Source organism: Terrapene carolina, unplaced genomic scaffold (assembly GCF_002925995.2).
Source record: "Terrapene carolina triunguis isolate 2854851 unplaced genomic scaffold, T_m_triunguis-2.0 Scaffold18, whole genome shotgun sequence".
Lineage (NCBI taxonomy): Eukaryota > Metazoa > Chordata > Testudines > Emydidae > Terrapene > Terrapene triunguis.
Window position 1 is genome coordinate 1,953,001 of NW_020664369.1, and position 12,648 is coordinate 1,965,648.

The 12,648-nt window shown below is 43.0% G+C and overlaps 1 protein-coding gene across 3 annotated transcripts in view; it reads right to left on the reverse strand.

The window, feature by feature from the left end:
* Nucleotides 1–12,648, reverse strand: part of LOC112111206 (GPALPP motifs-containing protein 1) — a 30,007-nt gene that overhangs the window by 7,313 nt on the left and 10,046 nt on the right. For all 3 annotated transcript variants that reach the window (XM_029912095.1, XM_024206526.3, XM_024206524.3), the window contains one exon: nt 2,122–2,230. In XM_029912095.1, the coding sequence (XP_029767955.1) occupies nt 2,122–2,230 (109 nt within the window). The remainder of the gene's footprint in view (nt 1–2,121; nt 2,231–12,648) is intronic.

Below are 12,648 nucleotides of genomic sequence, written 5' to 3' on the forward strand. Positions count from 1 at the left end.
TTTCTTGTTTTTTACAGTGCAAATATTTTGTAATAAAAAATGTGAGTATGGTACATTTTATATTGTGTTATATTGATTTCAATTACATTTGAAAACGTAGAAAACATCCAAAAGTATTTAAATAAATGGTATTCTATTATTAACAGTACCATTAACAGCAATTAATTTTTTTTAACTGCTTGACAGCCCTAGTTATGACACTAAACATGTGGCACCAATTCTGTCAAATATCTTACACCTTCCCTACAATATATATTACCTTGGAGCAGAGTTCCCTGCAAGTTACATCCCAGCAGGAGCTGGGCATTCAGTAGTGAAAGAGGAAAGATACGAAGGGCAATGGGAAGGAGTAATGAGCACAATTTTGAAAAATCTTAAATAGGGAGGAGAGTAAATGGGAAGAAAAATGACCATTTCCCATCCTAAAGCACACCATGATCTGACCCGTAATTGAAGATAACATACAACGGAGGAGGTGGGAGTGCTGTGCCCAATTTTTACTTCTTTATGATGGATAAAGGAAGCATGTAAAAGTGTGTGTGTATTTTAAACATACAATTCAGGCCTCATCTACCCTCCAAGACTACAGCTATTGAAGAACCACTGTCATATCACATAAGACAAGCAACTGAGAAGATATGAGATTTTTAGACATGCTCTTTAAAACTCTGGGGTTTAAGCTCAATACAAAATGGAGAAACTGTCATTGTTAAATATTCAACACCCCTGCTCCTTCAAAACAAGTGTGACATCTCATACTAACTAGTCTAACAGCTCTTTATATCTAGTATAAGAATCTTCTGAGCTCAGCACTAAATAACTTTCAGGATTTCTCTCCAACCACCACAGGAGTGCAGGGATAGATGGTAGTTTGGGAAGCACCCCCAAATTACTGCCTCTGTTCCCAGTGCAAGAGTGAAGTTCCCAGGTATGGGGTGGTTGGGAATTCAGTGTATCCCTCACTACTCAACTGTTGATGGGTATTGTCTCAGGCTTCCAGGAATGTAGTTTAGAGTCCATCAAGACATGCTGACCATCTGACTAGCTCTTTCCCAGAGACAGGGAAGTGAATACCGTCTATTTGGGATTTGTTGGCATTTTGGGTCCTGGGAAGGGAAGCTCTAGGGGAGAGGCTATCACACCGGGAGAAAGTGAGGGGACACTTTGACTACAAGTCCACAGGCCTGACTTTTTTTTATTTAATTCAGTCTACAATACCGATCCTCCAGCAAAACCAAGAAAGAGCAGACTTTGGGCTGGTCTACACTAGGCGGGAGGATCAATCTAAGATACGTAACTTCAGCTACGTGAATAGCGTAGCTGAAGTCGAAGTATCTTAGATCGATTTACCTCGGGTCCTCACGCCGCGGGATCAGCGGCCGCGACTCCCCCGTCGACTCCGCTACCGCCTCTCGCTCTGGTAGAGTTCCGGAGTTGACGGGGAGCACATCCGGGGATCAATTTATCACATCTAGACGAGACGTGATAAATCAATCCCCAATAGATCGATTACTACCTGCTGATCCAGCGGGTAGTGAAGACATACCCTGAGTGGCAAAGAATAAGTTTGCCATAGTTACTTTAACACCTGCTGCTTGCACCCACACCCCTCCTTTTCCCCAGACCTCACATTTCCTCTGCTTTGTCCAGCTCCTTACTTCTATCCTCCTGCTCGTCACCACCTCCCCATCTTCATGTTTGTTCCCAACTCACTTGTTAGATAATTAACTTAGATTGTAAGCTCTACAGGGCAGAGATTTTCTTTTTTAAATTCCTTGAAGTGCCTAGCATGCTCAAGCACAATATAAATGAAAAGGTGGGCAGAGAAACTTACTTCTCTGCTGCATAACCCCTTTCAGACAGGATTCTGCAGTTACAGTTCAGAAGCTACTTCATTAGCACTGATTATTTATACTGCAGTGGCACCCAAAATGAGCCAGACACTTTCCACCTACAGAGCATGACAAATCCCTGCCCTATAGAGTTTACGGTCTAAAACAAGATCTACTGTATTAAAAAGTTATTTCTATGGGCTTTGGATCAGGCTATCTGTTAGAATCCTTCAGATGTCAATGCACTATAAATACAAGATAGATCTGTGCCATTTCAGTTTTTACAAACCTGGGTATGGAATTCTGAAGAAACAGAAGATCCTATGGAACAGCTGTTCTCCTCACTATACAGTGTAGGTTTCCTAAAACCAGGTGGTAAAGCAGGACCTATAACAGGCCTCAAAAAACAAAAAAGAAGAATTCTTATTTTCTTTCCCTAATTTAAAAAAGAATCAGCATGAAAAGCACATTTAAGTAACAACTGTTTATTGTTTGCAGCAAGAATCAATATTTGAACAGTTCAATGAAGTGGTAAAATTGAAAGTGTATTCTCTTGTAAAAGTCACGTTTTCATTAATATTCACACACTTTCTATGCATTACATTCATAAAGGGATATCATTAACTTGAAAAATCACACTTCCATCTCCACATTCCAGGAGATTTTTAAAGTTATCACTTAACCCCCCCCCCCCAAGTAGACACTGTCTCTATTAAATACTTTCCATCTGTTTATCAATATGATCTGCACATTTTGTGCAATCAAAAATACCTCATTAAAGTTTAAGGCCAGAAGGTACCAGCAGATCACCAAGTCCGACCTCCTGTATATTCACAGGCCAACAAAATTACCCAGCACCCACACACTAAACCCAAATTAGACAAGAGGATCATTAGACTATTATGTGCCACAGGCCAAGAACAGGAGGGATTGAGGTGCACCACTGCTTGAGGCCCCTTTTATGGCAGGGAAATGATTAAATGAGATATACCCAGATAATCCTGTCAAGTGACTCTCACCCACACTCTGCAGGGGAAGGCGAAAACCCCCAACGTCACTGCCAGTCTGACCTGGGGAAAATTCCTTCCTGACCTTGCATATGATGATCCGTTAGACCACAGGCGCTGACTTTTGTTTTTGCCCGTGGGTGCTTTTGAAGACAGAGAGTGAGTGTGTGTGTGGGGGGGCACTCTGCCAGTTTTGGGGGGAGGCTATTTTCAGCATATTTATACATTTCTTTCATATTCTAGTTATTGAATGTGTCTATCATTGCTATCTTTACTATTTGAATAATGATTCAATTATTATGAACTACATAATTACATTATCATGAATTACAGTATATTAAGATGATTGCAATCACCTACAAGCCGTCTTCACCAACGTCCCAGTTTAAAGACATTATGTCTCACTGTAGCTTTCTGGATGAAACTGTCAGCAATCTTATTTACATCTAGGTTCCCTGGTATTATTGAGATGCACATTAAGGACAGCTACATTATTCAGTTGCGTCTGTCCCACTGATGACTGGAGATAATTTTTAAGTCTTCTGAAGCAGGAGAATGAGCATTTCACAGTTCAGAATGATACAGGCACAGTGAAGAGGATTCTTATGAATTGGCAGTACTCTGGAAACACAGTGCTTCCAGAGTACAGCAAATGACTCCAAGATCTCTTTCTTGATATAGGCACTATCATTTTGTATGTATTGTTGGGTGTGACGCTGTACCCCATAATGCTTTATGGGAATATGACATAACTGGAATATGTTTTGTGCTGCCTGTGCCATGTAACATATCTCTGTAAAAGTTATGGTCTACCATATCTATTCATCATATTTGTACACATATATCATTTTCTATTTGAGGTTAAGAATATGGGCTGTATACTTGCTTGGTTTCTAAGTAAGCTTTGTGAGGCATTTGGTCAGCTTCTTTAGGAAGGAATTCGCAAGGTTAAGTACCCGATCAGGAAGCACTTGGGGAACAACGCATCTTGGAATGCTCCAATCCACATAAAAAGTCTTCCTGGAGACATACAAGATACCATGTGGATAATGGCTTCTGCCTGTAAAGACTGTGAGTCATGCATGGACATGTGACTTGCCCAGGTGACTCCAGATCTCCATCTTGGAGCTGGACTTTGCATAGGAGTGAGGAGGAGGGGTCTCCACCCACAAGAGAAAGTCTATTTAAACCCGTGGGAGACCCCTCCATTTTGTCTTCAGCTGGCTAAAGAGAGAGCCTCCTCACCCCCCAGGATACTTGGAAGAAACTGGAACAAAGGGGTGTGAGTGATTGCTGGACCCAGGCTAAAAGGAGATTAGTCTGTAAAAGGGAGCATTCTGGAACTGGTGAGGATCTTATCTGTATTCAGTGTTTGATTAAACATAGATTTGCACATTTTATTTTATTTTGCTTGGTGACTTACTTTGTTCTGTCTGTTACTACTTAGAACCACTTAAATCCTACTTTCTGTATTTAATAAAATCACTTTTTACTTAGTAATTAACTCAGAGTATGTATTAATACCTGGGGGAGCAAACAACTATGCATCTCTCTCTATCAGTGTTATAGAGGGCGAACAATTTATGAGTTTACCCTGCATAAGCTTTATACAGTGTAAAACGGATTTATTTGGGTTTAGACCCCATTGGGAGTTTGGCAGCTGAGTGCTAAAGACAAGCACACTTCTGTGAGCTGTTTTCAGGTAAACCTGCAGCTTTGGGGCAAGTAATTCAGACCCTGGGTCTTTGTTGCAGCAGACGGGAGTGTCTGGCTCAGCAAGACAGGGTGCTGGAGTCCTGAGCTGGCAGGGAAAACAGGGATAGACATAGTCTTGGCACATCAGGTGGCAGCTCCCAAGAGGGTTTCTGTGATCCAAACCATCACATTGGGTTTCTATTTTGCCATGTGCATTACTTTGCATTTAACATTGAATTTCATCTGCCATTTTGTTACCAAATTTGTTACCAAAAAATACCAGTTTTGTGAGATCCCTTGTAACTCTTTGCAGTCTGTTTTGGACTTAATTATCTTGAATAATTTTGTATCACCTGCAAACTTTGCCACCACACTGTTTACCCCCTTTTGCAGATCATTTATAAATATGTTGAACAGCACTGATCCCAGACCAGCAAAAGCCCCTTGGGGGGACACCACTATTTACTTCTTTCCATTCTGAAAATGGACCATGTATTCCTACCCTTTGTTTCCTATCTTTTAAAGGACTGCCTGGGAATGCTTTCAGGATCATCTAAGGATCCTTAATTTAATGACAAGCCTTTTGTTATCTTAATCACCCTGCCTCTGTTTATAAACAAACTGCCTGCCAAGGGCAGAAGTTGTTAACAGCACAGAACTCATCACATTCCACACTCAAGCTCTGACTCCTGGTTATTAAGCACCCACTATTTTTTTCCGTGGGTGCTTGAATCCCGGAGCACCTACAGAGTCAGCGTCTATGCATTAGACTCTCAGAATGTTAGTAAGAACCAGCCAGCCAAGCACCTGAGAGAGAGAAAATGCTCAGTGACACTTCAGAGTCCTGGCCCTCCACATCCAATGTCCTATCTCCAGTTGTGGCCATGCCTGATGCTTCAAAGGAGATTAAAACAAACAAACAAACAAAAACACCAAGCCAGAATACACTGGGGGAAAATAATACTTTCCTGACTCCTGCAGACGGCTGGCTGAAACCCTGAATGTGAGATTTTAGAAACAGAGGAAATGAGCCCCAGGGCCACTGAATTATGCTTTTATTAAATCTGTTATAATCTAATCAATCAAGCCTTGCAGTAGTGATGCTATTGCCAAGACTTCAAGCAAAACAAACAATCTTACCAGACTCCTATAGTCAGAGGATTACACCTACTGACAAAAAGGAGATAGAACAAGGGGCATATGTGTAAACAGGGAGCACCTGCAAGGTTCAGGGTCAATACTCCCCCGAGAAGCCAGCCTGCTGTAGCAGGAGTGCCAGGAAGGGAATTCTACTGTGGTGCTGCCCCTAGCCAGAGAGAGCTCCCTCTTTCATTGCAGCCTCTGGCTTACAAGTGTCTGCTAAATGTGAAGCTCCACCCCCATCTAGCTGCTGGAAGAGAGAAGCAGCTTTTTGTCTTCTCTTCTGCTTTCTCACTACTAAGGCAGTGTCCACACAGGAAGGCTTTTTGGTATAATGGAAGTGTGAATTTAAAACAAATACATTTATACTGGTGGTACCCCTTATTTTGGTGGAAGAGTGCCTTTGTCGGTTTTGCTTATGTTGCATAGGAAGGGGTGTACGCCAAACAAGAGAAAGCGACTCTGGCTACGACACTGCAGCTGGAGTGTGATCGTGACTGCAGGTAGACAGACCTGTGCTAGCTCTGCCTGAGCTAGCACACTAAATAGTGTGGATGTTGCCACGCTGGCAGCGGCTTGGGCTAGTTGCCTGAGTCCAAGCCTGCCGAAGCCCTTAGTCCAGGCCTGGGTGGTTAGCCCAGGCCTGGGTGGGGCTGCTGCCCATGCTGCAGTGCCTGCACTGCAATTTTTAGCACACTAGCTGAGGCAGAGTTAGCACGAGTCTGTCTACCTGTGCTGGGAATCACACCCCAGCTGCAGTGGAGAAGTTCCCTCATAGTCCAGAGTAGAGTATCTATGCTGGGGGTTATACCTGTATAACCCATAAAACTTCACTACATAGACAAAGCCTGAGAGAGGGGCAAGCCTCAGCCACTCTACCCCCTCCCACCTTGTAGGCTGTTCCAAGGAGGGGGGTAGGAAAATGGTTTTCAATGCTCTATATGTCCCACAGCCTCCATTTCTGTGGTGTCTTCTGCATGAATAACTCTGCTGCTGCTCAGGACTTTCCTCAGCAGCATAGAACTGACAGGATTTTTGACAGCTTGCTGGCTGCCCAGAGGATCTCTGAACAGCAAGTGTGAATCTCAGTGAAATCTTGTTAATAAGCTCTGCTGTTTGGCACAGCTTTGATGTTTTTCTACGGACTGAGGCAGAAAACAGGGCTGCTGTTTACTTTTGGCACATATGCAGAAGATTATTTTTAGAAACATAAGGGCAGGAAACAATATTTTTTAAAATGAAATTTTAAGTTACACAAAAAACGATGCACCGAGGACTCCATACTTGCCTGAGAGTTTCCCATTAGCCACTGGATTTTTCAAGCCACGGCTAGTATTATGGTTGAAAATGAACTCTCTTCCCCAATCCTATTTTTCTGAGGCTTAATTTCTTCAAAATGTGTTCATTTGGGGCTAAAACATCTTGTTTGTTCTCAACTCTGATTTTAAGTTTTTCCAAAAATATTCACAAGTTGAATTTTCATATTATAATATTGTTAGAGTGATATTATTTTCAAAACTAAAGAAAACGGTTCATCTATATTTTGTACTTGACTAACTCAAAAAAGGTGTTTTAAAAGCTGAAAATCGTCATATATACAGTGCTCAATTAAGAATATATGCTTTGACAAATTTGAAAGATGTGTCTGAGAAATAAAGATGTTTGAAAGGAGTGGGGATATATTATACAAGGCATAAACAGTATATCCTCATATACTTATGAACCATTCATACATTGGGATATCCATGCACTGAAATCACCATGAATCATTTTGTTTCAGTAATTATGGACTAGATTGAGCAGATTGTAATCTGACCAGAATAAGGGGCACTGTGTTGTTTTGCTGCTCCTGGAACAGCCCAGGAGGGAGACACTAATTAGCCATCACAATCTTTTCCCCCACTCTCCCCACTGATCTGGGGAGGGAGTAAATGGCATCAGGTCTATACCAGTCACATCATGTGTTCTCCAATGTGCCAGCATAGTTACACTGCCAGTGCACTGGGGAGTGGTAGAAGAGAGACAAGGCTCTGCGTGGTCCCTGCCCTTTTCACACATTTGCTCAAGAAGGGGAGATGGTAGCTCTGCAAAGCTTGTTACTCTCAAAGTGCAAGGGGATCCCTTAATGCCCCTTTGCTCCCTTGTGCCAGCACACAGGATGGGGCACAATCTGGGCCCAAATGTTCAGTTAATGCATGTTAGCCCTAACTGTGCTTTGTTTAATTTGACCATTTAGAAGCAAGTCGCTAAGCAGAAAAAAATCTGGGAGGAGAGTGGACCAAAAGACTTTAAGACACTCTTAATACAGTATATCCTGCTTAATAGCAATCCTGATACTAGCAATTTTTGGTTACTGGCGACATTTTGCTGGTAACCAATCCCATCCCATTAACATCAATGTTAATGGAATTTGAATATTTGCAACAGTATGCCGCTTATTAGTAATTTTTTTTTTTTTTTTAAGAAAGATTCTAACTGCATACAGGTTTGCAGGGCTGCAGTCGGGGAAGGAACCACTGGGATGTGCTGTGCACACCCTGCACACAAGCTTGCAGGGCTCGAACATGCTTCCCTGGCTGCAGACCTGGAAAACTGTCTGTGGCCGGTGCTCAGTCCATCCCAGTACTTCCTTCTGGGACAGGAGCTTGGCAAATCATCCTGTGCACAGGGACCACACAGGAGGTAAGTGGCTGCGGGCTGGCACAGGAGGCTGTGGTCTGGCACGGGAGGCTGTGGTCAGGGGAACAGTGGAGAGGGGAAATGCAGCAGAGATGTCGGAGCTGCATGGTAACGCTCCCTGCACTCTCCAGGCTGCGCCCTGCTGGGGGTCTGCACTGTTGAAGGAAGGAAGTGCTGGGACATGCTGAGCCCCAACCCCTGGAGAGTGCAGGGAGAGGTATGGTGCAGCCCCACGGGTCCCCAGCATCTCTGATCCCCAGAGAAAGCCCCAGCATCCAGACTGCAACTTCCATCCCTGCTGCTGCCCTGCCTGCAGCCAGGCTTACAGGACTGCAGCCAGGAAAGGCATGTCCAAGCGCTTCTTTCCCTGGGTACTACCTTGAAAACCTGCCTTTCGCTTATTAGCAACTGACAGTAATACAGTACCAACCTTTTGCTGGCAACCGAGGGATTGCTAATAAGCGGAATTTACTCTATGTCAGAAAGTAGAAGTGAAAGGTGCACAGTTCTTTGCTCTCTAGTTCACCTTTAAATGGCTGCCTTTCCCCCTGTGGGCGCAACCCTGCTAGCCATGTTCACATGAGTAGTCCCGTTGACATCAAGAGGACCTACTGTGTAAAGCTTTCAGGATCAGACACTTTGGCTGTTTTATTAGAGATCCTATTTGTATATGGCTGAAAGAACGTCTCTTGTCCAATGAAACATGTTTTCAGTATTATTTGTGCTGTGGTAGTACCCAGGACCCCACCGTGCCGGGTGCTGGTTCACATTTACTTGAGTCTGTACAATAAAAAGGGGGAAAGGAAGGGTAACAGTCACATAGAGTTGTTATTGATGTGCACAACTAGATGGTCCCAAATAATCTGAAGATTTAGAAAAAACCAAATTAATACATAATAAAATCAGCTTTCCCCAGCTGCTGCCCCACCTAGCCATTGTCTGGCTGACTTCCTTTATGTGTGACAGCACAAATCATTCCTTGAGGAGGGATTTGAAGGATGAGAGGTGTCATAAATATAAAGGGAAGGGTAACAACCTTTATGTATGCAATAACATAAATCCCTCCTGGCCAGAGGTACTGAATCACTTACCTGTAAGGGGTTAATCAGCTCAATTAACCTAGTTGGCACCTGACCAGAAGGACCAATGGGGAAAGAAGTTACTTTCAAATCTGGGGGGGGGAGAGGAGGAGGGGAGAAGGTTTTGTTTGTGCTCTCTTTGTTGGTTCCCTCTCGAGACAAAGAGAGAGACCAGGCAGGTAACCCAGCTCCTAAAAAGATCCTGAACTGATACATCTAAAAATTACAGAAATTGTAAGTAATAGCAAGGGAATGCGTTAGATGATCTTTTGTTTTAGCTTGTGAATTTTCCCTATGCTGAGAGGGAGATTTATTCCTGTTTTTGTAACTTTGAAGTTGAGCTTAGAGGGGAATCCTCTGTGTTTTAAATCTTTTTATTTACCCTGTAAAGTTATCTTCCATCCTGATTTTGCAGGTGTGAGTCTTTTTTTTTTTTTTTAAATAAAATTCTTCTTTTAAGAACCTGATTGATTTTCAGTGTCCTAAAAACCAGGGATTTGATCTGTGCTCACTTTGTTAACCTATCGGTTGGTATATTATTCTCAAGCCCCTCCCCCCCCCGGAAAGGGTGTGAAGGGGTTTGGGGAGATATTTTGGGGGAGTTAGGGCTCCAAGTGGCCCCTCCCTGAATGTTTGTCTAAATCACTTGGTGGTGGCAGCAATACCGTCCAAGGACAAGGAAAGGAATTTGTGCCTTGGGGAAATTTTTAACCTAAGCTGGTGGAATATAAGCTTAAGGGGTCTTTCATGCAGGTCCCCACATCTGTACCCCAGAGTTCAGAGAGGGGAGGGAACTCTGACAGCGGGTAATGGCCTTTATAATGAAAGCAAGAACTGAGATACCATATGTTATCCTGAAATAATTATACCAGCTATTTATACTACTTTTAACTACACATTTGGAGACAGTTTTATTGCATTAAAGATGTGGCAGCTCTGGTATAACTCTGCCTGTTGGACACTCACCACGCTGCTGTTTTGAGCCTATGTGCTTTTAAGCTTCCTGAGTCTAAGCAGAGTCCAGGTACTGCCTTTGGGTCACTGGCCACATTCTGGATGTGCAGATCTTCCAGCTTACATCCCCTTCTGAACGTTCAACTGCCTACGCCCTGTGTTTCGTGCTAGCTCCCCCAGGTTCCCCAGTATCATAAGCACAGCCTTCCCCAGAGTGCCAACTTTGTGGGAAATCTAGTTTACATTCACCTCTCTAGGGACATGATAGTTGAAGCACACAATGCACAGGCTTTGAAAAAGTTCCCAAACCAGCCACTCTTTACTACAGACAGCACAAGATATATACATATCTAGACAAAACAATACAACACCTGCATGCCATCCCTGCCTCAGTTTTCTCACCTCTCTTGCACATTCTTTGGGATTTGGCTCAGTGTTTGTTTATGGAGTTTGGGATCCTTCCTCTCTCTCTGCTCTCCTGCACATGGCTTCTCCTCTGGAACATGGAATCTCTCTGGTCTCTTCTCCCTCTCTTCCCTCCAGCCAGACTCCTTTGACCTTAGCTTGTCCCCCAGTCAAAGGTCCCCTTTGCTACAAAAACAAGTTCTGTTTGTTCCCCTCTCCTGCCCAAGCTTCTCCTTGTGTCTGAATCCCTCTTGAGTTTTTAAAGGTATTACCACCTGGTTTCTTTGGTTTCCTGTTAAGGGATTTTTCCACTCTTCAAACCTTCTTCCCTTCAGACAACCTAGGCAGAATTAGTTTTCACAGCTCAGACACTGTCAGGTGCCATAGGTCTCAAAGCTAGGGCTGCTGAGCAGCAGCCTTATCTTCTGCACCATTGAGCTACAAGGGCGGACAACAGAACTGCTGCTAATACCTCATCACAGAAGCTACACTCACTGACTCAGCATGGTCAGATGACTAACAGCTGACAGCCGATTGGACACCACTGGGTACAAGACTTCCTGTCCCATGCCTCGTCTGAGCAACTAGTCATTAGGCCTGTTGATGCCCAGATCTCTGAGACCAGGTCCCTGCTTCCTCGCCTGGTTCCTGCTATCTAGCCTGCTTTGTTCCTGTTGCCTGCTTCCTTGCCCTGACCAAGTTGCAGACTCTGACTTTGACCCTTGGTGTGATTTCTGACCACTGGTGTGACCACAACCCTGACTCTGCTGCTAGCTCCAACCACTAGGTCACAAAGCTCATGTTTTGGGCTCTGCCAAGCACCATCCTTAGCATACCCATTGTTCAGCCAGAGTTCAGTTGTTAAAATTAATGATTTTATTTGTTCTGTAATTTCTTCCAGACTGGTGGGTTTGTGTGAATGAGAGAGATGTCATGGATCCTGGCAGCCCATGGTAGACCTACTACACATTGCAGCACTCAATGATACAATCTCATAAAATTAACCAGAATTTATACATTGTACACAGAGAGGTTCCCCAAATCATCTTAACAGATTTAAACCTGGAGGAGAGACAGTCGTATTTCTTAATATAGAGAAATCCTCTCTCAATAAAAGTTATCAGATTTGAGACACACTTTCAACTACAGAATTTCTTGCAGACAGTAATGCTACAACCAGAACTGTTCAGCAACAGACTGGCTCATCTTCCTAACAATGACATTATTTCTGACAGGTAAATATTGGATCATTCTATCTACTGACTCTTTCTAGCACTGAGGAAGCGAACAGCACAGATGTCAAAAGCAAATCTGCAAGGAAGTTTCTGCTGAACATTTTATCTACTAATGTTCTCTTGAAAGTAGTGATTTTCATACAGAATATCATTTTGAATTACACTGGAAAGAGCGGAGATTGATGTGAAGATTAGGAGGCTGTCAGATGCAGTTAACAAATTCTGAATGGAAAATTAACAACTAGCTTTCTCCAATAGGTATTTTATCATTGTGTGTGGCTGAATGGGCTTTGTTTCTGACAAAGAGGCTATAAACAATGCTGATTTAGTAAAATATGATTTTAACAAACATACTCCATTCAGCATTGTTTACATGAAGAAAACTAATGATCCCAATGTATTAACAGAACAACCATTGCAATAATATATGTCATATTATATTACATAGAAACAAATTAACGTCTCAGTCCTGCAATGAGTTCCATGCAGGTGGGCCCCTGCACCTGAGGAGTTCAGAGAGTTTGGGCCTAAGGTAGTTATAGGTATTAGACAACACCTATAAAATCTTCAAAATAAATATTGAAAAAACACAAGCATATTCTATACAACAGTTTGCCTGTCT